Genomic DNA, 25,894 nt, shown 5'->3' with positions numbered 1-25,894 from the left:
ATCTCAGACTCTGCTCCTTGAAGACCTCCTTACACGTTTTTCAGTTTCAAGACAATTCAAGAGGCCTTCCAATTGTACATTAAGTGGTTTTTAATGTGTGTTCCCTGGCAGTTGTGAAGATTTGATTACTGTGTAAATACATTCCAAGACAGTGCAGTCGTTAGATTCCGTGGAGACGAGTTCTGCTCTTGGTGACATCACAAGCCAGAGAGAGGGGGAGGCCCTGACGTAACCCACTCGTTAATTTGAGGTGACGTCTTCAGAGGGAGCGTCTACATATTTAGGTAAACATGTGGTAAACAAGGTGGGATATCAATGCAGACAGATATATCTAAAGTTTTATTTGAATAGAATTTAAAATTCAATAAAACCTAGGCTAGAATACAAATCTGTAACAAAAATCCACGATGCCTTCAAATGTGCTCTTTAAAGTACCTCCTTGAGAAAAAACAGATCGGCAAACATCTTTCATTCAACGTTCTCTACACGAAACAAAGGAATGTTTTACACAAACTATAAATACCACGGCCTTTTAGGAATGCATGTGTAATGGGTTCCGGAGACACTTGTAGAGGTATCTTCTTTATTACAATACAACACTCCAACAGTCCTGATACTCTGTTACAGCCTAGATACACTACTCTGGCTACGCTCTGGGGTCCTCCGGCTGCAATTACCCTAGGGGAGGCTAATTGACCCGACCCAGCCAAGGTGCGGGTCTGGACTCTGGCTTCCTCGGAACTCGCCCTTACAAGGACGTAGAGCCGGGAGTCCCAGAGTCCCACCACTGGCCCTCACAACGTCCCGGCCCATACAAGGACAAGTGGGACGAGGGGGTCCAGGGTACTAAGCTGGCTGATCTTGGGTCTTGAGCTGCAACTGGCCCCGATCGGCCAGGGAGCTGCCCTTTTATGCCTCGTCCCCAACGAACGAGGGGTGGGGTTGTGTGCGCCCCCAGATATCCCACAGAGCACGCACAGCCCCCCCCCCGTTGGTGGCGCCAAAGGGCTCAACTGTTTGGGGTGCCTGGGATTCTAGCGCCTCGCGCCGAGGGCTTATCTGCCTAGGATCCTAGAGCCCCCAGCAGCCCCCCCTTTCTTATGGCACTACATATGTGTTCAGTACAAGCCACCTGTGGACTGGTTTTGGTGTACAATGTCTCAACAGTCCGGCTTGCTTCAACTGATGTTCATCGGCAAGGTCCATTTCAAGTCTCAGTTCGACAAAATGTATACGTAACACAAAATGATAATTAGTGTTCTTGTGGAGAATGTATCTCCTATACGTAACTTATAAGTGGCATACCTTAACTGATGAATGATCCGACTATGCTCCCGATTTCAAAGACAATGAGTTGCCCCAGTCAGATGCGTCCTGATTCACAAAAATACCCTTTGACTCGTATCACAAAAATAACAGCTCTCACGTGAGTTTTTGTACAGGTTACCACCAAAACAGATACTTTGTCCTGACAGCACATATTCCATGTTTGACATTAATACACAAAATGTTGTATGTACGTACAAAATCAGACAGGTATTCTTTCAATTATGATTCAAAATAATCAAAGGGCACATTGGCAACATTTTATTACTATACTGAAATGTACTGCGTCACGTTGCAACGTATTTACAAGTAGATCTCTGCCGAGATGAGGCCTATATGTGCAGCACTCTCAGAGGGAAGCCAAGTAGTAGTACATTCTCTATTTATTGCAGAGGTTCAAGGTTCAAATCCGACTGGCATATCAATCATCTCCCCCGACTTACAAACTCATATCCACGTGGCACACAGGGGCAGATGCCCATAATGGGCACCCATCGAGTGTCTAAGATGAGATATGATACAAAACACTTGAGTCACTCCTGGTTAGAGATCGCCCCAACCCACAGGTTCACAAATACTGGCCACGCTTACACTGCAGTTTGAACCTAGAAATTGAGTGTTCAACTTCACATTATATTCATTAGAAAGGCCTGTGACAAAGGTGCATCCATTGGAGCTTAATTGTCTGAAGCTTGCACATCTACCTGGTCTCCATTTGACTTTGTATTGTCTAAGAAGTCCACCCACACCTCCACATCCACAAACTCATGGGAGTTGCCTCGCTCTGCCTCACAGTCAGAATTTAGTTCCTGTTTCACACTGCCTCCATCTATGTGAAGGTCCGATTTTGGAGTTGAATAATCTTCAAATTTAACCTTCACTTCTACGCTCTTCACTGTTACTTCTTCACATTTCACTTTCGCCTCTTCATATTTCACCTTGATACCTTTCAAAGTGTCCAGGCTGGGATTGTCTTCTGGTTCTTGTTTCATGAACAATGGGGTCATTGCAGCACTTTGACTTTCACAAGCTGATTTCAGATTACACTTCTTGTGGATTTTCTGATGCTTGTGTGTTCTCTGGTGTTTTTTAAGATTTGATGACTGTGCAAACGCTTTCCCACAAACACTGCAATTGAAGAGTTTCTCTCCTGTGTGTGTTCTCTGGTGTTGTTTAAGAGTAGATGAATCTAAAAATGTCTTCCCACACACACTGCACTTGAAGGGTTTATCTCCTGTGTGTGTTCTCTGGTGTCGTCGAAGAGCAGATGAATCTGAAAACGCCTTCTCACACACACTGCACTTGAAGGGTTTATCTCCTGTGTGTGTTCTCTGGTGTCGTCGAAGAGCAGATGAATCTGAAAACGCCTTCTCACACACACTGCACTTGAAGGGTTTATCTCCTGTGTGTATTCTCTGGTGGGTCTGAAGAGTTGATGACTTTGCAAACGCCTTCCCACACAGAGTGCACTTAAAAGGTTTCTCTCCTGTGTGTGTTTTCTGGTGGGTCTTAAGATTTGATGACATTGCAAACACCTTCCCACACAAAGTGCACTTAAAAGGTTTCTCTCCTGTGTGTGTTCTCTGGTGTTGTTTAAGAGTAGATGAATAAAAAAATGCCTTCCCACACACACTGCACTTGAAGGGGTTATCTCCTGTGTGTGTTCTCTGGTGGGTCTGAAGATATGACGACCTTGAAAATGCCTTCTCACACACAGTGCACTTGAAGGGTTTCTCTCCTGTGTGTGTTCTCTGGTGTCTTTGAAGATTTGATGACTCTGCAAACACCTTCCCACACACAATGCACTTGAAATGTTTCTCTCCTGTGTGTGTTCTCTGGTGTCTTTGAAGATGTGGTGACTGTGCAAACGCCTTCTAACACACAGTGCACTTGAAAGGTTTCTTTCCTGTGTGTGATCTCTGGTGTTGTTTAAGAGTAGATGAATAAAAAAATGCCTTCCCACACACACTGCACTTGAAGGGCTTATCTCCTGTGTGTGTTCTCTGGTGGGTCTTAAGATTTGATGACTGTGCAAACGCCTTCTCACACACAGTGCACTTAAAAGGTTTCTCTCCTGTGTGTGTTCTCTGGTGGATCTTAAGATTTGATGACAATGCAAACGCCTTCCCACACAGAGTGCACTTAAAAGATTTCTCTCTTGTGTGTGTTCTCTGGTGTGATTTAAGAATGGATGACCGTGCAAACACCTTTTTACACACACTGCACTTAAAAGGTTTCTCTCCTGTGTGTGTTCTCTGGTGGGTCTGAAGAGTTGATGACTGTGCAAACGCCTTCCCACACACAGTGCACTTGAAGGGTTTCTCTCCTGTGTGTGTTCTCTGGTGCTGTGTCAAGTTTCCAGTACGATCCATGCTGTTTGCATTCTGGTCGCATTGTTTCCTTCTTGTACCGAGCTGCGCTGAGTGCCTTTGCTCCATCAGACCAACTCTGCAGAGCGAGCATCAGCTGCAGACAGAAAAACATATCCACACCATCTCTGTGAGTATTGAGGCACAGAGGAATGCATATATACAGTCACACATGACTTACACATCTATGCATATTCATATTTTCATGAAATAGTGAAAGAGATTCCCTAATTCATCACACGGGCTGCTAAGGCACACAATGAGAGGGCAAATGGTCATAAATATGACTCGACACCCAAGTGTCTTCAAAATGAATATTTACCAAAAACTCCAAGCACACAATTTCGGTTGTCTAGCTATGACAGGAATATTTATTTAAGAAAAATTAGCTAACATAGCAAAGGCTGTTGATACTATTTGTATTATGCAGAAATGTATAAATTAATGTTCATTTGCAACTTAAAGGTCTGAAGCCAGGCTCAGATGAGCTTGAATGCGAGGATGAACAGATCTAACTTAAGCTGCATATGTGCATTGTTAATTTCCTGACTGTTTCCATTCCTATAAAATCTTGTTCTGTACCTGTTGAATTCCATGACGAAATGGGGCCTTGCATATGTTCTACAAAAAGATCACCTCCCTGGGAAAATCTTGACTTAAAACTTTTGTGATAGCAGGAATTCATATTCTTTGGTTATTTCGGTAAAGTCACGTAGATATAAAATAATAATACAAATAAAGTGAATAGAAGAAAAAAAAACGACTAATGTAGACTGTAGCCTGGTTCTTAACCTCAGTGAGCATACTGGCAGTCTATAATGTAGAAAATGTAGCCTGGTTCTTAACCTCAGTGAGTGTATTGGCAGTCTATAATGTAGACTATTGCCTGTTTTATTGACAAGACCTTTGCAATGGACTAGACCTTGGCGATGGACACTCACAGCTTTGTATGCAAAAAAGTCCAGGCAGCTTCCACATAGTGTTACAGAGCTTAATGAAAAAATGCTGCTAGACTAATTTGAAGTGACACTTTGGATGCCAAATAAGGTCATGAACACATTAACCAGGTATAGGAGCTCCTCCACCACGTGTAGAACGACCTGATTATTCATGGAGAGCTGAGCAGGTGCAGTGTTGTATGACATTAAATTCCCAGGGAGGTATTCTTTGGGTCTTTCGGTAAAGTCACGTCACTTAACCGAAAGACCCAAAGAATATGAATTCCTGCAGTTACGAAAACTTTAAGTCAAGATTTTCCCAGGGAGGTGATCTTTTTGTAGAACATATGCAGAGCCCCATTTCGTCATGGAATTCTCCAGGTATAGAACACGATTCTCCAACTCAATATCATTGAGTAGCCATGACCAGATCATCAACATGCGTAACATGGTTGACCAGCAGGGGACGATCCCTTGACTATAACCAGGCATCGATTAGCGTATCATTGTTACTGTATGAAATGCAATTTTGTATAGGGCCATTGTGAGCTTCTCAAAATACATAATTATACTTAAGCATTACCTAAATAATGGGGTTAGGTAAACGGCAACTAAAATAAACATCACAATTGAAATAAGTACTGTACTGTATTCCAAATAAGGAATCATGTGTGCATTACCCACAATACTTGTGGTCAGAAAGCAAACAAAAACACTCTGCTAGAAAATGCATGGTCTGCTGCTGAGGCAGACCGTTGTAAAAGGTTTGAAATGGGTGTAGCCCAAGGATCATAAGGAAGTGGCCGGGGCTAGTGATGTTAATGTAATAAATTAGCATGTTAATGTGAAATCGAAGAGTAGTGCAATCCAAAGCGGCCTCCCTACAAGACAGAGAAGGAGCGAGGCTCTACCTGGGTAAACAACAACTACCACCACGACAACAATAACCACGATGTGAACTTCTCACTTCAGATCTCAGTGAGCGGACACTAAAATAAATCACGCTTGCTAACACAGAGCGAAAGCCTGGGATACACTGCCGAGATCATCGATGACCTCGCCGCCGAGAAAGTTCAGCAGTATCTGACAAGCACAACCTGGTGGCAGCCAGATGCGAACTGCCCATATCCCCCATGTAACACCCTTGCCGAGCACGCGCACGTGTGTGAGAGATTTGCTCGCGAGCGTGCGCAATTCTGACGGCTGGAACAGGAGCACACCATTGCAAGTCTTCTTCCAGAGGAGAAGCTCGCGAGAACGGTGAGGGGGGGGGGACGAGGGAGCCTCCAGGACCCCGTGAGACAATCCCAGGATGGGTGGCAGGGATACAGACCGGCATAGGAGATCACAGGCCATGTAACCCAAGTACGTGAGGAGGTAACCCAAGTATGTGGGGAGGTGACCCAAGTACACCTGAATGTTACCAAGCTGCAGTCTACAGCGGAGATAGTCCAGTCCGAGGTGGGAGGGCTACGCTCCATGGTCGGGGGGCTAACCAGGCGAGTATCTCAATAAGAGGCAGAACTCGAACAAATGCGCACTGGGAGGGTAAGGGGGAGTGGGCAAGGGGCCTCTTATGGAGCCACCGCCCTTCCCCGTACGTGCTATCTATGCGACCAATGGGGGCATCTCGTGAGAGACAGTCCCAAGATCGCCCGCGCGAGAGAAGCACCAGGGTTAAACACCAAGGCCTCCCTAAAGAGGGGACCACAGAGGGGTGCAATCCACGTGGTCCCAACACAAATAAACTGTCATGATAATGGTAACGAATGACCCCCACGCAGATATTGACAACAACACCCCAGAATGCGGCGACTGCGGGTGACTGGCTGCGGGAGCTGGTGGCAGGAATAATGGGGGCCACGTGGCTCGTGGAAGGGCAGGTGAACAGGCGGCAAACCCGGATTCTGCTGGACGCGTGGGGCGGTAATGTCACTCATGAGTGCAACACATTGCAGCGTGGTCGGGGTTGAAGTGGGCCGCCGACAGGCCCCGGATCGTGCGCTGCACACTGCAAGTGGAAGTGGGATGGGACTGCTGGGGAGGGTCACCCTTAAGGGTCGCCTCGGACACCAGGTGAGTAACCAGGAGTTATACGTGTCGAGCGTGTTATGTCACGAGTGTATTGCTGGTACCGACCGCCTGGAAAAGTTGGGGCTCAACGTGCAGCCCCGCCGGCGATGCGCCACCGTGGAGGGCAGCGGGGAGCGGATTCCTTTCTTGGGACAAGAGCCGGGTTGCCATCGCTTCGAGCCCGTGGCCGCTATCCTGGCGTCAGCCGTCACCGTCGGCATTGGTGTTCCACTGGGTTTTCCGTTTTTCTCCCAAACCTAAACTCAAAATATAGTTGGTGGTGGTCAAACAGTCCAATGCAGGACCCTCCTGAAACATAATCTTTAACTGCTAAGTAAGAAATTAAATTGGAAAACCCTCAAACACAGTACACTATTTTATTTTACCAGGTGAGGCCATCTGAGCTGCATAGCTCTTTTTCAGAATCGACCTGGACACAAATGATAGCTCAACTTAGTGGGTTAAAATATGGAAATGTATTGCAGCAAAATTCTCAAAATGAATGTTTCTAAAATGTGGAGAAAAATCAATGCCACAACAGGGAGAGAGAGAAAAAATAAAACATGTAAACTGCAATTATAAATGCGTCAGGGTTGGAATCGAACCCACGACATTCTGCATACCATGTGAGGTAGTTGACATCTTGCCACCCTAGTACAATATATCACACACAAACACATTACAGAGAATTCTAGATTTGAAGCTTTCGTGACTGCAAGGATTCATATTCTTAGGTTTTTTTTTTTTAGGCAACACAAGTCACCGTCATCAGGTGGGACCGTCACAGCCGAATTAGCTGCATCAAGTGAGGCAATGATTCAAGATGTAATCCCTTATAAGCAAGTTGAAGGGGTGGGGGAGAGGGGGGGAGCTCATCAGAATGTGGTAGCCAATGAATGGAAACGTATCGGGAGGGAGGGGGGCGGGGCTCAAAGACAGCACGGAGTGCTCAACACATTGGGCAGAGAGGGGGAGGGGAGGCCTGATACACATGATAGACAAACGAACAAAAATGCCCATGTTTATACCAATGCTGGCTGAACAATGAAGAGAGTACTGTTAAAAATAACTGGGAATGTTAACACTCGGTAAAGTAAAGTAAAAGTGCCTGTCAGATAAGATGGTCCAAAAAGGTGTAATTAAGTCTTTTTGCGTGGTTGATAACATCTTTCCAATGATTACTAAGTTTGTACCCATCATCACGGTTGAAATTATGTCTGTTTGTATATTTGTATGGCTTTGTGTACAAACCTTTGATGGTAGCCGGGAGGTTTGCAGAGAACCTTGGTCTCGGAAAAGACAATTTCATGAGAGCCCACCGAGTTGTAGCAATGATCGGCAACGGCAGAAGAATCAGTTCTGCCGTGTTTCAGATCTGACTTGTGCTTGCGGACACGATCAGAAACATGACGTTTCGTTTCTCCAATGTAGCAATCACCACAAATGCAACTCAATTTGTAGACTCCAGAATACTGTAAGTCAGGAACAACATCTTTCACAGATGGAATCAGATCACGGATTTTATGCACTGTACTGAATCGGACTTGGATCTTATGTTTGTTTAGAATTTTGGAGATCTTTTTGGTCACGCCTGCTATGTATGGTAACGTGATGGTTTTGGTCGGAGTTTCATGTGGCTGTTTCTGTGTGGTGGGAGAGACAGCTTGGCGGATAGTACGGTCAGAGTATCCGTTCATCCTGAGGGCCCGATGTACATGTCTTAATTCACCGGTCAGGTGGTGTTTGTCAGAAATGCCATGGGCTCTGTGGTATAGCGTTTTGATGAGAGAATTCTTTTGAGATGGGTGGTGGTGGGAATCCGGTTTCAAGTAGGAATCTGTGTGGGTGGCTTTCCTGTAGACAGAATGTCCCAAGGATCCGTCAGGCCTCCTCTCAAACAGAATATCCAAGAATGGTAGTTTACCGTCTTTCTCCACTTCCATGGTGAATCTGATGGATGGGTGTCTAGAATTGATGTGGTCCAAGAAGTGGTTCAATGCTGGGAGGCCATGTGGCCAGATGACAAAAGTGTAATCCACATACCTCTTCCACAGGGAAGGACGCAGGGTGGATGTCTGGATGGCGTCTGATTCAAACTTTTCCATGAACATGTTAGCTATAACTGGTGACAAAGGGGAGCCCATAGGGGTACCCTCATTCTGTTTGTAGAAGGTGCCATTCCAGGTAAAATAGGTGTTGGTGAGGCAATGTCTAACCAGCGCAGGTGCATCAGAATTCAATCCATGTTGGACCAAGTCCTCAATTATTGTTAGGGTGTCCGGTACTGGGACTTTGGTAAACAAAGATACTACATCAAAGCTGACGAGGATGTCATCAGGTGATAGTACCATGTCCTTAACCATAGAGACTAATTGGGTTGAGTTGAGTACTGCCGAAGAGGTCTTGCCTGTGAAGGGGAGCAGAGTATCTGATAGAAAACGGGCTAGTTTGTACGTAGGAGAGTTATCGTCGACACAATGGGTCGTAGCGGGGTGCCTTCCTTATGGACCATAGAGTCTGGGAGGTCTTGCCGCCAATGGTTTTAGAGAGGGACGTTTGCTTGGTTCGATTAGGGAAGTCGAACTCGTGATGATACTGTTGGTTTTCGTCGTTAGGCTTTTAGTGGGATCGTTTTTAATTTTGGAGTAACTCCCATCATTAAGAAGGTCCAGGATTTTGTTGTTGTATGAATCTTTATCCATGATGACCGTGGCATTGCCCTTGTCTGCCGAGAGGATGACTATATCATCTCTCTTTTTTAGGTCCGCGAGTTCAGAGCGTTCATTTTTGCTGATGTTACTAGTGGGTTTCTTAGCATTCTTAAGAATAGTAGCTATTTCAGCTCTTGCTACATCCACATGGATGTGTCCTATGCCTCTGAGGGCTACATCAATCTGAGAAATCATATCCTCTACTGGTATATATTTAGGGGTGACGGCGAAATTTAGTCCTTTGGCCAATACCGTTTTTAGAGTGTCAGAAATTGGGATGTTACTCTGATTAATCACGGTCTTGTTAACATCCAGCTTTGCGATGTGTGGCTCTAATTTCTTCTTAGATAGGTTGAATTTAGAAATCAGCTAACCTGATTTGGGAGTTACTCCAAAATAAAAAACGATCCCACTAAAGCCTAACGACAAAAACCAACAGTATCATCACGAGTTCGACTTCCCTAATCGAACCAAGCAAACGTCCCTCTCTAAAACCATCGGCGGCAAAACCTCCCAGACTCTATGGTCTTCCCAAAATCTATAAGGAAGGCACCCCGCTACGACCCATTGTGTCGACGATAAACTCTCCTACGTACAAACTAGCCCGTTTTCTATCAGATACTCTGCTCCCCTTCACAGGCAAGACCTCTTCGACAGTACTCAACTCAACCCAATTAGTCTCTATGGTTAAGGACATGGTACTATCTCCTGATGACATCCTCGTCAGCTTTGATGTAGTATCTTTGTTTACCAAAGTCCCAGTACCGGACACCCTAACAATAATTGAGGACTTAGTCCAACATGGATTGAATTCTGATGCACCTGCGCTGGTTAGGCATTGCCTCACCAACACCTATTTTACCTGGAATGGCACCTTCTACAAACAGAATGAGGGTACCCCTATGGGCTCCCCTTTGTCACCAGTTATAGCCAACATGTTCATGGAAAAGTTTGAATCAGACGCCATCCAGACATCCACCCTGCGTCCTTCCATGTGGAAGAGGTATGTGGATGACACTTTTGTCATCTGGCCACATGGCCTCCCAGCATTGAACCACTTCTTGGACCACATCAATTCTAGACACCCATCCATCAGATTCACCATGGAAGTGGAGAAAGACGGTAAACTACCATTCTTGGATATTCTGTTTGAGAGGAGGCCTGACAGATCCTTGGGACATTCTGTCTACAGGAAAGCCACCCACACAGATTCCTACTTGAAACCGGATTCCCATCACCACCCATCTCAAAAGAATTCTCTCATCAAAACGCTATACCACAGAGCCCATGGCATTTCTGACAAACACCACCTGACCGGTGAATTAAGACATGTACATCGGGCCCTCAGGATGAACGGATACTCTGACCGTACTATCCGCCAAGCTGTCTCTCCCACCACACAGAAACAGCCACATGAAACTCCGACCAAAACCATCACGTTACCATACATAGCAGGCGTGACCAAAAAGATCTCCAAAATTCTAAACAAACATAAGATCCAAGTCCGATTCAGTACAGTGCATAAAATCCGTGATCTGATTCCATCTGTGAAGGATGTCGTTCCTGACTTACAGTATTCTGGAGTCTACAAATTGAGTTGCATTTGTGGTGATTGCTACATTGGAGAAACGAAACGTCATGTTTCTGATCGTGTCCGCAAGCACAAGTCAGATCTGAAACACGGCAGAACTGATTCTTCTGCCGTTGCCGATCATTGCTACAACTCGGTGGGCTCTCATGAAATTGTCTTTTCCGAGACCAAGGTTCTCTGCAAACCTCCCGGCTACCATCAAAGGTTTGTACACGAAGCCATACAAATATACAAACAGACAATTTCAACCGTGATGATGGGTACAAACTTAGTAATCATTGGAAAGATGTTATCAACCACGCAAAAAAGACTTAATTACACCTTTTTGGACCATCTTATCTGACAGGCACTATTTTACTTTACTTTACCGAGTGTTAACATTCCCAGTTATTTTTTAACAGTACTCTCTTCATTGTTCAGCCAGCATTGGTATAAACATGGGCATTTTCGTTCTTTTGTCTATCATGTGTAACAGGCCTCCCCTCCCCCTCTCTGCCCAATGTGTTGAGCACTCCGTGCTGTCTTTGAGCCCCGCCCCCCTCCCTCCCGATACGTTTCCATTCATTGGCTACCACATTCTGATGAGCTCCCCCCCTCTTCAACTTGCTTATAAGGGATTACATCTTGAATCATTGCCTCACTTGATGTAGCTAATTCGGCTGTGACAGTCCCACCTGATGACGGAGACTTGTGTTGCCTCCGAAACGTCGTGATTTTTGTTTTATTTTCATTAATTTTGATGTTTTACCTACGTGACTTTACCGAAAAAACCTAAGAATATAAATTACAGTGAAACCTTGGATAAGCCACTTTTTTGTGAGCTGGTCGCTTCTGAAAACAAGTGCGGTATAGCAGCTGAAGTGGGCTTGACCTGGTAGGATAAAACAAATAAACTGTAGAAATAATTAAAGAAACAAAGTTTCAAAGTAGTGAGCCAGATGAAGACAAATTAAACTTAAGCAGAGAATTAAAGCAAATGCAATTAGGCGAGGGCAGGAGGCAAGGCCCCGCATGGCTAGGCCCCGCGTTGTAATGTTCCAACCTGGACATCGATTCCATACTCGCTGCTACTCAATTGATATCCCTACGAGAGACGGAGCGAGGCTCTACCTGGGTAAACAACAACAACAACCACGACAACAACAACCACAACAACAACCACCACGATGTGAACTTCTCACCTCGGATCTCAGTGAGCGCGCGTGTGGACTGGCAGCTTCCTGGTGTCTCGTGACGTCACGCGGCAGCAGGAGTGACATGACGTCATTTGCGGGGTTCATTACACAATCCCCTCCCTTCAACGAGCAGCGGTGTAATTGAATAAATTATGTTAATGAGCCGGGCCCACGTGGGGTGATTGGGCTTGGCTACTGAACCTGTCGCAATGAAATAGCGACGGTTTTTATGAATAAATTATGTTAATGAACCGCCGGTCAAAATCGCGGTGGAGGGGGTGGGATTGATTATCTTGGTGACATGACGTCACTAGCGGGGAACAGCTTTCCCTGGCGTCTCACGCCGACGAGTTAATGAGTGGTGACGTCACTGTTGTGTGTACACTGTGTGTACAAACTGTGTGTGTGTGTACACTGTGTGTACAAACTGTGTGTGTGTGTACACTGTGTGTGTGTACTCTGTGCGTGTACACTGTGTGTACAAACTGTGTGTGTGTACACTGTGTGTGTGTACACACTGTGTGTACAAACTGTGTGTGTGTACACTGTGTGTGTACAAACTGTGTGTGTGTACACTGTGTGTACAAACTGTGTGTGTGTACACTGTGTGTACAAACTGTGTGTGTGTACAGTGTGTGTACTCTGTGCGTGTACACTGTGTGTGTGTACCCTGTGCGTGTACACTGTGTGTGTGTACACTGTGTGTACAAACTGTGTGTGTGTACACTGTGTGTGTACAAACTGTGTGTGTGTACAGTGTGTGTACTCTGTGCGTGTACACTGTGTGTGTGTACCCTGTGCGTGTACACTGTGTGTGTGTACACTGTGTGTGTGTACACTGTGTGTACAAACTGTGTGTGTGTACAGTGTGTGTACTCTGTGCGTGTACACTGTGTGTGTGTACCCTGTGCGTGTACACTGTGTGTGTGTGTACACTGTGTGTGTGTACACTGTGTGTACAAACTGTGTGTGTGTACCCTGTGCGTGTACACTCTGTGTACACTGTGTGTGTGTACACTGTGTGTGTGTACACTGTGTGTACAAACTGTGTGTGTGTACCCTGTGCGTGTACACTCTGTGTGTGTACACTGTGTGTACAAACTGTGTGTGTGTACACTGTGTGTGTGTACAGTGTGTACAAACTGTGTGTACCCTGTGCGTGTACACTGTGTGTGTGTACACTGTGTGTGTGTACCCTGTGCGTGTACACTGTGCGTGTACATTGTGTGTGTACAAACTGTGTGTGTACACTGTGTGTGTGTACACTGTGTGTACAAACTGTGTGTGTGTACACTGTGTGTGTGTACCCTGTGCGTGTACACTGTGCGTGTACATTGTGTGTGTACAAACTGTGTGTGTACACTGTGTGTGTGTACACTGTGTGTTGGCACAGTCGGGGGTACAGATGGTGCATCGGCCAGTCAACTGAGTCAGTCGACCCATGGCACCTGGGGGTCTACCCCGTGCACATAGCCTGGCACAAGCGCCATGGTGACGTGACCGCCACTTAGTGGCGAATGGCGGTTGTTGTTCTTGTTACTGTGTGTCCGGCAAAACAAGAGATGGCACCTCAGCCAGCCATCTCATTGAGTAGCCATTACCAGATCATCAGCAGATGCAACAGGGCTGACCAGCAGGGAAACAGGTCTCTGCGGGGTGGGCTGGTAGGAACGAACAAATGAATGGCTATAATAAAATGAAATGGCGGGGGTACGATACGAAGGGAGAGTTTGAGGCCTAGTTCTAGGTTTTAGGCCTAGCTGTAGGCTTTAGGCCGCTGTGAGTTAATTTTAAACTATCTCAGGTAATTATAAGGGAATGTTACACTTGTTTAGCCAGGAAAGCCTCACTGAGTCTAAAGGTTTTTGTAGGGTCCTGCCAAGTGTTTGCAGTAGGGGGCGATGTTGCTACACGTAATCGGACGGAGGGACGATATAATCTATTGTAGGCTGGTTCACTTCGTTCCTACCAGTATAATCCCTTAACTATAACCAGTCATCGATAAGCATATTATTTTTAACCGCGACGAATGCAATTTATTTATACGGCCATTGTGAGCTCCTCAAACTACATAATTATTGAACATGCTATGTAATGTGTAATAACCCCGTTGAGACGTCGTCAATTGAGAATTCTTTATTCAGTTTCGTTCACAGCTTCCACCACATTCGTTCCTCCAGTTCCCTTGCTCCTTCACGCTGTTGGCTGACAGCGTGAGAGACTGCGGCGGCCCGCCACGTGGCAGGCTCCGGACCACGGCACCAGCCACGTGGCTTCTCCGCTCCTTTAAATCCCTGGCCCACGTGATGCCCCGCAGCCAATCCTCAGCCACACCCCTGGAACTTTCCCGAAGCTAATGTACGGCTCCAGGGCCACGCCCCTAACTCGACTCCCCATTAGTTGCGGGCTGAGGCCGGCAGAGCCCATCATTATTATCCAGGTGTAACCTCACATTACAAATGTAATGCATTGGGCCAGAGTGAATTTCTGTCACAAGCCGAGTTGAACAGGAAATGGTTCCAACTCCTGGTCACGCAGCTTTAGATGGGCCTGCCCAAAATCATAAAAATCTTCAACGAATGTGAGCAGAGGCAGAGACATCGAAATCAAGGAACCCAAAGCACCAAGCCTATTTAGGGTACCATAGGCCTGCTGTACTCGATCGACAGAAAATACAGCCGCCCCTTGAATATCGTAGGTTACGTTCTTGGAAAATGCCACGCGACAGCTAAAAACGCGATATTCAATACTTAACCCTTACCCAAGTAATGGCGTTAGGTAAACGTCAACTAAAATTTACATCACAATTGAAATACGTACTGTATTCCAAATCAACTAAAAATTAAACTATTGAAATAAACATTGGGAAACCGTGTCTCATGCTTTTGGTTACAGGCCTACCCAACACTTATGGTCACACATGCTGTCTGCTTCTACTCGACCTTGTCCGAAAAGTCCTCCCAAAACTCCACATCCACAAATGGATGTGATTTGTCTCGGGCTCCATTAGTGACCTGGAAGTCAAACCCTAGAGCCTTCACAGGTCACCTTCACGAATGGTGACGTTTCCCAGCTGCCCTCTTTATTGGGTCCTTGCATCACAAACGATCGGCTTATGGAACTTCAAATTTCACACGTCAATCTCAGGACCCTGCTCCTTGAAGACCTCCTTACACGTGTTTCAGTTTCAAGACAATTCAAAAGGCCTTCCAATTGTACATTAAGTGGTTTTTAATGTGTGTTCCCTGGCAGTTGTGAAGATTTGATTACTGTGTAAATGCATTCCAAGACAGTGCAGTCGTTAGATTCCGTGGAGACGAGTTCTGCTCTTGGTGACATCACAAGCCAGAGAGAGGGGGAGGCCCCTGACGTAAACCCACTCGTTAATTTGAGGGTGACGTCTTCAGAGGGAGCGTCTACATATTTAGGTAAACATGTGGTAAACAAGGTGGGATATCAATGCAGGACAGATATATCTAAAGTTTTATTTGAATAGAATTTAAATTCAATAAAACCTAGGCTAGAATACAAATCTGTAACAAAATCCACGATGCCTTCAAATGTGCTCTTTAAAGTACCTCCTTGAGAAAAAACAGATCGGCAAACATCTTTCATTCAACGTTCTCTACACGAAACAAAGGAATGTTTTACACAAACTATAAATACCACGGCCTTTTAGGAATGCATGTGTAATGGGTTCCGGAGACATTTGTAGAGGTATCTTCTTTATTACAATACAACACTCCAACAGTCCTGATACTCTGTTACAGCCTAGATACACTACTCTGGCTACGCTCTGGGGTCCTCCGGCTGCAATTACCCTAGGGGAGGCTAATTGACCCGACCCAGCCAAGGTGCGGGTCTGGAATCTGGCTTCCTCGGAACTCGCCCTTACAAGGACGTAGAGCCGGGAGTCCCAGAGTCCCACCACTGGCCCTCACAGCGTCCCGGCCCTTACAAGGACAAGCGGGATGGAGAGGGTCCACGGTCCTAAGCTGGCTGGTCTTGGGTCTTGAGCTGCAACTGGCCCCGATCGTCCAGGGAGCTGCCCTTTTATGCCTCGTCCCCCAACGAGGGGTGGGGTTGTGTGCGACCCCAGATACCCCAGAGCACGCACAGTCCCCCCGTTGGTGGCGCCAAGGGGCTTAACTGTTTGGGGTGCCTGGGATCCTAGCGTCTGGCGCCGAGGGTTTATCTGCCTAGGATCCCAGAGCCCCCAGCAGCCCCTCCCCTCTTATGGCACTACACATGTGTTCAGTACAAGCCACCTGTGGACTGGTTTGGTGTACAATGTCTCAACAACAGTCCGGCTTGCTTCAACTGATGTTCATCGGCAAGGTCCATTTCAAGTCTCAGTTCGACAAAATGTATACGTAATACAAACTGATAATTAGTGTTCTTGAGGAGAATGTATCTCCTATACGTAACTTGTAAGTGGCATACCTTAACTGTTGAATGATCTGACTATGCTTCCCGATTTCAAAGACAATGAGTGCCCCAGTCAAGATGCGTCCGGATTCACAAAAAATACCCGTTGACCCGTATCACAAAAATAACAGCTCTCACGTGAGTTTTTTGTACAGGTTACCACCAAAACAGATACTTTGTCCTGACATCACATATTCCATATTTTACATTAATACACAAAATGTTGTATGTACGTACAAAATCAGACAGGTATTCTTTCAATAATGATTCAAAATAATCAAAGGGCACATTGGCAACATTTTATTACTATACCTGAATGTACTGCGTCACGTTGCAATGTATTTACAAGTTGATCTCTGACTCGATGAGGCCTATACGTGCAGCACTCTCGTAGAGGGAAGCCAAGTAGTAGTACATTCTATATTTGTTGCAGAGGTTCAAGGTTCAAATCCGACTGGCATATCAATCATCGCCCCCGACTTACAAACTCCTATCCACATGCAGGCCAGTGAACGGTCACCTTGTGGCACACAGGGCAGATGCCCATATGGGCACCCATCGAGTGTCTAAGATGAAATATGATACACAAAACACTTGAGTCACTCCTGGTTAGAGATCGCCCCAACCCACAGGTTCACAAATACTGGCCACTCTTACACTGCAGTTTGAACTAGAAATGAGTGTTCAACTTCACATTATATTCATTAGAAAGGCTGTGACAAAGGTGCATCCATTGGAGCTTAATTGTCTCAAGCTTGCACATCTACCTGGTCTCATTTGACTTTGTATTGTCTAGGAAGTCCACCCACACCTCCACATCCACAAACTCCTGGGAGTTGCCTCGCTCTGCCTCACAGTCAGAATTTAGTTCCTGCTTCACACTGCCTCCATCTATGTGAAGGTCCGATTTTGGAGTTGAATCTTCAAATTTAACCTTCACTTCTACGCTCTTCAATGTTACTTCTTCACATTTCACTTTCGCCTCTTCATATTTCACCTTGATACCTTTCAAAGTGTCCAGGCTGGGATTGTCTTCTGGTTCTTGTTTCATGAGACAATGGGGTCATTGCAGCACTTTGACTTTCACAAGCTGATTTCAGACACTTCTTGTGGATTTTCTGATGCGTGTGTTCTCTGGTGTTTTTAAGATTTGATGACTGTGCAAACGCTTTCCCACAAACACTGCACTTGAAGAGTTTCTCTACTGTGTGTGTCTGATGTCTTCTAAGATTAGATGAATCTGAAAATGCCTTCTCACACACACTGCACTTGAAGGGTTTATCTCCTGTGTGTATTCTCTGGTGGGACTGAAGATTTGATGACTTTGCATACGCCTTCACACACAGAATGCACTTAAAAGGTTTCTCTCCTGTGTGTGTTCTCTGGTGTTGTTTAAGAGTAGATGAATACAAAAATGCCTTCCCACACACACTGCACTTGAAAGGGTTTATCTCCTGTGTGTGTTCTCTGGTGGGTCTGAAGTATGAGACAATAAAATGCCTTCTCACACAGTGCATTGAAAGGTTTCTTTCCAGTGTGTGTTCTTGGTGTTGTTTAAGAGTAGATGAATACAAAATGCCTTCCCACACACACTGCATTGAAGGGTTTATCTCCTGTGTGTGTTCCTGGTGGGTCTGAAGATATGATGAATGAAAATGCCTTCTCACACACAGTGCAGTTGAAGGTTTCTTCCAGTGTGTGTTCTCTGGTGTTTTAAGATAGATGAATACAAAATGCCTTCCACACACAGTGCACTTGAAGGTTTTCTCTCCTGTGTGTGTTCTGGTGTGATTTAAGAATGCATGACCGTGCAAACGCCTTCTCACACACAGTGCACTTGAAAGGTTTCTCTCCTGTGTGTGTGTCTGGTGTGATTTAAGAATGGATGACCGTGAAAACGCCTTCTCACACACAGTGCACTTGAAAGGTTTCTTTCCTGTGTGTGTTCTCTGGTGTTGTTTAAGAGTAGATGAATCTAAAAATGCCTTTCCACACACACTGCACTTGAAGGGTTGATCTCCTGTGTGTGTTCTCTGGGGGTCTGAAGATTTGATGACTTTGCAAACACCTTCCCACACAGAGTGCACTTGAAAGGTTTCTCTCCTGGTGTGTTCTCTGGTGTGATTTAAGAATGGATGACTGTGCAAACGCCTTCTCACACACAGTGCACTTGAAAGGTTTCTCTCCTGTGTGTGTTCTCTGGTGTGATTTAAGAAGGCATGACCATGCAAACGCCTTCTCACACACAGTGCACTTGAAAGGTTTCTCTCCTGTGTGTGTTCTCTGGTGGTTCTTAAGATGTGATGACTGTGCAAACGCCTTCCCACACAGAGTGCACTTAAAAGGTTTCTCTCCTGTGTGTGTTCTCTGGTGTTGTTTAAGAGAAGATGAATCTGAAAATGCCTTCTCACACACACTGCACTTGCAGAGTTTCTCTCCTGTGTGTGTTCTCTGATGTATTCTAAGAGTAGATGAATTTGAAAATGCCTTCTCACACACACTGCACTTGAAGGGTTTATCTCCCGTGTGTATTCTCTGGTGGTTCTTAAGATGTGATGACTGTGCAAACGCCTTCCCACACAGAGTGCACTTAAAAGGTTTCTCTCCTGTGTGTGTTCTCTGGTGTTGTTTAAGAGAAGATGAATCTGAAAATGCCTTCTCACACACACTGCACTTGCAGAGTTTCTCTCCTGTGTGTGTTCTCTGATGTATTCTAAGAGTAGATGAATTTGAAAATGCCTTCTCACACACACTGCACTTGAAGGGTTTATCTCCCGTGTGTATTCTCTGGTGGTTCTTAAGATGTGATGACTGTGCAAACGCCTTCCCACACAGAGTCCACTTAAAAGGTTTCTCTCCTGTGTGTGTTCTATGGTGTTGTTTAAGAGAAGATGAATCTGAAAATGCCTTCTCACACACACTGCACTTGAAGGGCATCTCTCCTTTGTGTGTTCTCTGGTGCTGTGTCAATTTTCCAGTACGATCCGTGATGTTTACATGCTGGTCGCATGTTTCCTTCTTGTACTGAGCTGCGCTGAGTGCCTTTGCTCCATCAGGCCAATTCTGCAGAGCGAGGGTCAGCTGCAGACAGAAAAGCATGTCCACACCATCTATGTGAGTATTGAGGCACAGAGGAATGCATATAAACAGTCACACATGACTTACACATCTATACATATTCATATTTTAATGATATAGTGAAAGAGATTCCCCAATTCATCACAAGGGCTGCTAAGGCACACAATGAGAGGGCAAATGGTCATAAATATGCCTGGACACCCTAGTGTCTTTAAAATGAATGTTTACCAAAAACTCCAAACACACAATTTTGGTTGACTCGCTACGACAGGAATATTTATTTAAGAAAAATTAGCTAACATAGCAAAGGCTGTTGAAAAGAATATTTGTATTATGTAGAAATGTATAAAATAATGTTCATTTGCAACTTAGAGGTGTGAAGCCAGACTCAGATGAGCTTGAATGCGAGGATGAACAGATCTAACTTCAGCTGCATATGTGGAGTGTTAATTTCCTGACTGTTTCCATTCTTATAAAATCTTGTTCTGTACCTGTTGAATTCCATGACGAAATGGGGCCTTGCATATGTTCTACAAAAAGATCACCTCCCTGGGATGATCTTGACTTAAAACTTTTGTAATAGCGGGAATTCATATTCTTTGGTTATTTCGGTAAAGTCATGTAGATAGAAAATAATACAAATAAAGTGAATAGAAGAAAAAAAACGACTAATGTAGAGTGTAGCCTGGTTTTTAGCCTTGGTGAGCGTACTGGCAGTCTATAATGTAGACTGTAGCTTGGTTCTTAACCTCGGTGAGTGTATTGGCAGTCTATAATGTAGACTATTGCCTGTTTTTTTTAGGAGACCTTTGCAATGGACTAGACCTTGGCGATGGACACTCACAGCTTTGTATCAAAAAAAGTCCAGGCAGCTTCCACATAGTGTTACAGAGCCTAATAAAAAATGCTGCTAGACCAATTTGAAGTGAGACTTTGGATGCCAAACCAAAGCTGGTCGTGAACACATTAACCAGGTATAGGAGCTCCTCCACCACGTGTAGAACGACCTGATTATTCATGGAGAGCTGAGTAGGTGCAGTGTTGAATGACATTAAATTCCCAGGGAGGTGTTCTTTGGGTCTTTCGGTAAAGTCACATCACTTAACCGAAAGACCCAAAGAATATGAATTCCTGCAGTTATGAAAGCTTTAGGTCAAAATTTTCCCAGGGAGGTGATATTTTTGTAGAACATATGCAAGGCCCCATTTCGTCATGGAATTCTCCAGGTACAAAACACGATTCTCCAATTCAATATCATTGAGTAGCCATGACCAGATCATCAACATGCGTAACATGGTTGACCAACAGGGGACAATCCCTTGACTATAACCAGGCATCGATTATGGTATCATTGTTACTCTATGAAATGCATTTTTTATAGGGCTATTGCGAGCTTCTTAAAACACAATTATTTGAAAATGCTACGTAATGTAATGCATGGGGCCAGAGGGAATTTCGGCCAGATGCCAAATTTAACAGGAAAAGGATCCGACTCCTGGTCACGCAGCTTTAGATGGGCCATCCAAAAATCATAAAAATCCTCAACGAATGTGAGCAGAGGCAGAGATATCTAAAACGAAAAACAATCCAAAACCCCAAGCCTTTTTATGGTACTATAGGCCGTAATTACACCAAGAAAGCAGAAATATAGTTTCTGCTGAAATCCGTACTCCTGTGCTATAGCTGATGGATAGAAAATACAGCAGCCCCTTGAATAGCGCGGAGGTTACATTCTTGGAAAGTGCCGTGCGAAAGCAAAAATGCCGATATTAAATATTTAATCCTTACCTAAATAATGGAGTTAGGTAAACGGCATATAAAATACATCACAATTTAAATAAGTACTGTACTGTATTCCCAATAAACTAAATTACTGAAATAAACGTCGAGAAACCGTATACAAAACATTCCAAGATGAGTATCTAACCTATAAACGTCACTTTTTGTCTGTCCATCTGTCCCTCTGCGTACGCTCGCTTGCGAGGGATTTGGCGCTCGAGCCGTGGGGTTTAGGACGAAAAAAATTTGCAGGTGGGCATGCCCCCGGCCCCGCGGTAAACTTAGGCATTTCCGATTTTTCGTCTCTAAACTTTAAATCGGACCGATTATCGATTTAGTGCGATTTCTCTTTATTTAGTTATCTAACGCTTTATTTATTTATTTACTACTAGCGGAAGTACCCGGCTTTGCCCGGGTGAAAAATATCTTTCTTAAAAACCTTACATATATACACAGATACTAAGGTATTGTCAAAGCCCGGTGGGCTGTTTGTACATTTTTCCACCAACAAATATATAAGAGGCTTTCACAAGTCCAAAAAGTTGTAGAAAGTGTGGGGTAAATAGTTGATGTCAAAATGTTTCCGAAAATTGTGGTCTCCCCCCCCCCTCAAAAATATCTTTACACCTCGTAGGTATATATACTAACAACACCTTACATACAACAGAGGAAGTGGTATCTATTGACTCTGTAGTAGTATCTACTGACTGTACCGTAGTATCTACTGAGCCAGTAGTAGCTACTGACTGTGTAGTAGTATTTAGTGACTGTAATAACTACTGACCATTAGTATTTACTGGGCCTACAGTAGTATCTACCGACTATATACTCGTAACGACTAACTGTATAGTATCTGCTGACTCTATAGTTGTATCCACTGACTATAGTAGTAACTACAAAATCTATAGCAGTATCTACTCACTCTATAATAGTATCTACTGACTCTAGTAGCTACTCACCGTAGCAATATGTACTGACTGTATAGTAGTATATACTGACTGTAGCAGTATTGACTGACTGTAGTGGTATATACTGACTGTTTTAGTATTTACTATAGCGGTATCTACCAACTCGATAGCAGTATCTACTATCGCTACAGCAGTGTATACCGACTGAGGTCGTACCTGCTATCACTACAGTGCATACTGCTGTGTTGGTACCTGTTATGATGACAGCAGTGCATATTGTGGTGGTACCTGCTATGATTACATCAGTGCATACTGCTGTGGTGGTATCTGCTATGATGAGAGGAGTACATATTGGTGGTGGTACCTGGTATGATAATAGCAGTGCATATTGACTGTACTCATCACACCCTCACCATTCACCACTCACAACTCACCCTTACCACTCATCCTCACCACTCACCACTCCCACTCACTATTCACCATTCACCCTCACAACTCACCACTCACCAACCTCCCTCACCAATCTCCCTCACCACTCACCCTCACCACTCACCCTCACCACTCACCCTCACCACTCACCCTCACCACTCACCAATCACCACTCACCCTCACCACTCACTCTCACCACTCACTCTCACCACTCACCCTCACCACTCACCCTCACCACTCACTCTCACCACTAACCCTCACCACAAACCCTCACCACTCTCACTCACCACTCTCCCTCACCACTCACTCTCACCATTCACCCTCACCATTCAGCCTCACCACTCACCCTCACCACTCACCCTCACCACTCACCGTCACAACCACCACTCACCCTCACCACTCAACTCACTTCACCCTCACTACTCACCATTCATCCTCACCAATCACCACTGACCAATCACCACTCACCACTCTTCACTAACCCTCACCACTCAACCTCACCACTCACCCTCAAAACTAACCACTCTCACCACTCACCCTCACCACTCAGCACTCACCCTCACCACTCACCCTCACCACTCACCCTTCACCGCTCACCACTCACCCATCACCACTCACAACCGCCACTCACCCTCACCACTCATCCTCACCACTCACCCTCACAACAACCACTCACCCTCACCACTCACCCTGACCACTCATCCTCACCAATCACACCCTCACCAATCACCACTCACCCGCACTGCTCACCCTCACCACTCACGCTCACCCTCACCACTCACCCCTCACTAATCACCACTCATAACCGCCACTCACCCTCACCACTCACCCTCACCACTCACCCTCAACACTCACCGTCACCACTCACCCTCACTACTCACCACTCATCCTCACCAGTCACACCCTCAACAATCACCGCTCACCCTCACCACTCACCCTCACCGCTCACCCTCACCACTCACCCCTCACTAATCACCACTCACAACCGCCACTCACCCTCACCACTAACCCTCACCACTCACCCTCACCACTCACTAATCACCTCTCACAACCGTCACTCACCGTCACCACTCACTCTTACCACTCACCCTCACCACGCACCCTCACAACAACCACTCACCCTCACAACAACCACTCACCCTCACTACTCACCCTCACCACTCACACCCTCACCAATCACCACTCACCCTCACTGCTCACCACTCAACCTCACCACTCACGCTCACCCTCACCATTCATCCCTCACCATTCATCCCTCACTAATCACCACTAACAACCGCCACTCACCCTCCCCACTCACCCTCACCACTCACCCTCACCAATCACCACTCACTACTCACCCCCACCACTCTCCCTCACCACTCTCCCTCACCACTCTCCCTCACCACTCTCCCTCACCACTCTCCCTCACCAGTCACGCTCACCACTCACCACTCACGCTCACCACTCACCCTCACCACTCACCCTAACCACTCACCACTCACCCTCAACACTCACCCTCACCACTCACCCTCACCACTCACCCTGACCACTCACCACTCATCCTCACCAATCACACCCTCACCAATCACCACTCACCCTCACTGCTCACCCTCACTGCTCACCCTCACCACTCACCCTAACCACTCACGCTCACCCTCACCACTCACCCCTCACTAATCACCACTCACAACCGCCACTCACCCTCACCACTCACCACTCACCCTCACCACTCACCCTCCCTACTCACCACTCATCCTCACCAATCACACCCTCAACAATCACCACTCACCCTCACCACTCACGCTCAACACTCACCCTCACCACTCATGCTCACCACTAACCCTCACCACTCACCCCTCACTAATCACCACAATAAACCGCCACTCACCCTCACCACTCACCCACACCACCACCACTCACCCACACCACCACCACTCACCCACACCACCACCACTCACCCACACCACCACCACTCACCCACACCACCACCACTCACCCACACCACCACCACTCACCCACACCACCACCACTCACCCACACCACCACCACTCTCCCCCTCACCACCACTCTCCCCCTCACCACCACTCTCCCCCTCACCACCACTCTCCCCCTCACCACCACTCTCCCCCTCACCACCACTCTCCCCCTCACCACCACTCTCCCCCTCACCACCACTCTCCCCCTCACCACCACTCTCCCCCTCACCACCACTCTCCCCCTCACCACCACTCTCCCCCTCACCACCACTCTCCCCCTCACCACCACTCTCCCCCTCACCACCACTCTCCCCTCACCACCACTCTCCCCCTCACCACCACTCTCCCCCTCTCACCACCACTCTCCCCCTCACCACCACTCTCCCCCTCACCACCACTCTCCCCCTCACCACCACTCCCCCTCACCACCACTCTCCCCCTCACCACCACTCTCCCCTCACCACCACCTCCCCCTCACCACTCTCCCCCCCCTCACCACTCTCCCCCTCACCACTCTCTCCCTCACCACATGTTAAGCGCGATCCTAAAGGAATCTACAACCTTCGATGATTCCTTTGCGCGATTCAAAGAATCGATTCCTGGCGCATAGGAGGTTTCCATTTTTAATTACAGAGTTTTATTTTCATTGTTATGTTATGTTTTAAAGTTTTCAGGAGTTTTTAATTATATTTTAGCCCCAGTCAACGCCGGATATTTCCCATTCGTAGCAGTTTATATCAACTCTATAACCAACTTTATTAAATGGAAATAAGGCGATTCTAAATGAATCTACAACCTTCGATTCCTTTTCGCGATTCAGAGAATCGATTCTTGGCGCGGTCGGGTTTATAATTTTAATTACACAGTTGTATTTTCATTGGTATGTTACAATAATACTGTCTAATCGCTATAATTTTATTATCTACCGACCCTATAATAGTAATTGCACACATTGGGGTGGAAGGGGAGTGAAGAGGATGTGAAACTTTGATGAATTTACCTCAGAATCGCGTGTTAATGCGTGCGCATATTTGTAACGGGAATAAAAAATGGCGTCCACCCCGTAGCGAAGTTGTTGCTACCCGTTGCCAGGGGCAACCGCCGTGGGCCGCGCCGGCCGGCAATATTAAA

The 25,894-nt window shown here is 46.0% G+C and overlaps 1 protein-coding gene across 2 annotated transcripts; it reads right to left on the bottom strand.

Moving 5' to 3' along the window:
• Window positions 1-3,200: 3,200 nt before the first annotated feature.
• Window positions 3,201-12,241, bottom strand: LOC133339324 (zinc finger protein 3-like). Of its 2 annotated transcripts, XM_061547440.1 has the most exons (3): window positions 12,190-12,241; window positions 6,773-6,963; window positions 3,201-3,792 (listed from the first exon to the last, which is right to left on the bottom strand). In XM_061547440.1, the coding sequence occupies exon 3, from the start codon at window positions 3,762-3,764 to the stop codon at window positions 3,201-3,203; it is 564 nt and encodes a 187-aa protein (XP_061403424.1). In that variant the 5' UTR covers window positions 3,765-3,792; window positions 6,773-6,963; window positions 12,190-12,241. The 2 variants fall into 2 exon arrangements, with proteins under 2 accessions (XP_061403424.1, XP_061403425.1); XM_061547441.1 differs by lacking the exon at window positions 6,773-6,963 and having other exon boundaries at window positions 12,190-12,234.
• Window positions 12,242-25,894: the final 13,653 nt, after the last annotated feature.

This window comes from Lethenteron reissneri, unplaced genomic scaffold, assembly GCF_015708825.2.
Source record: "Lethenteron reissneri isolate LAM-NWPU_2019-01 unplaced genomic scaffold, ASM1570882v1 scaffold_1813, whole genome shotgun sequence".
Classification (NCBI taxonomy): Eukaryota; Metazoa; Chordata; class Hyperoartia; order Petromyzontiformes; family Petromyzontidae; genus Lethenteron; species Lethenteron reissneri.
Note: the sequence above shows the minus strand (reverse complement) of the source record. Positions and strands in the feature narration are given on the sequence as shown.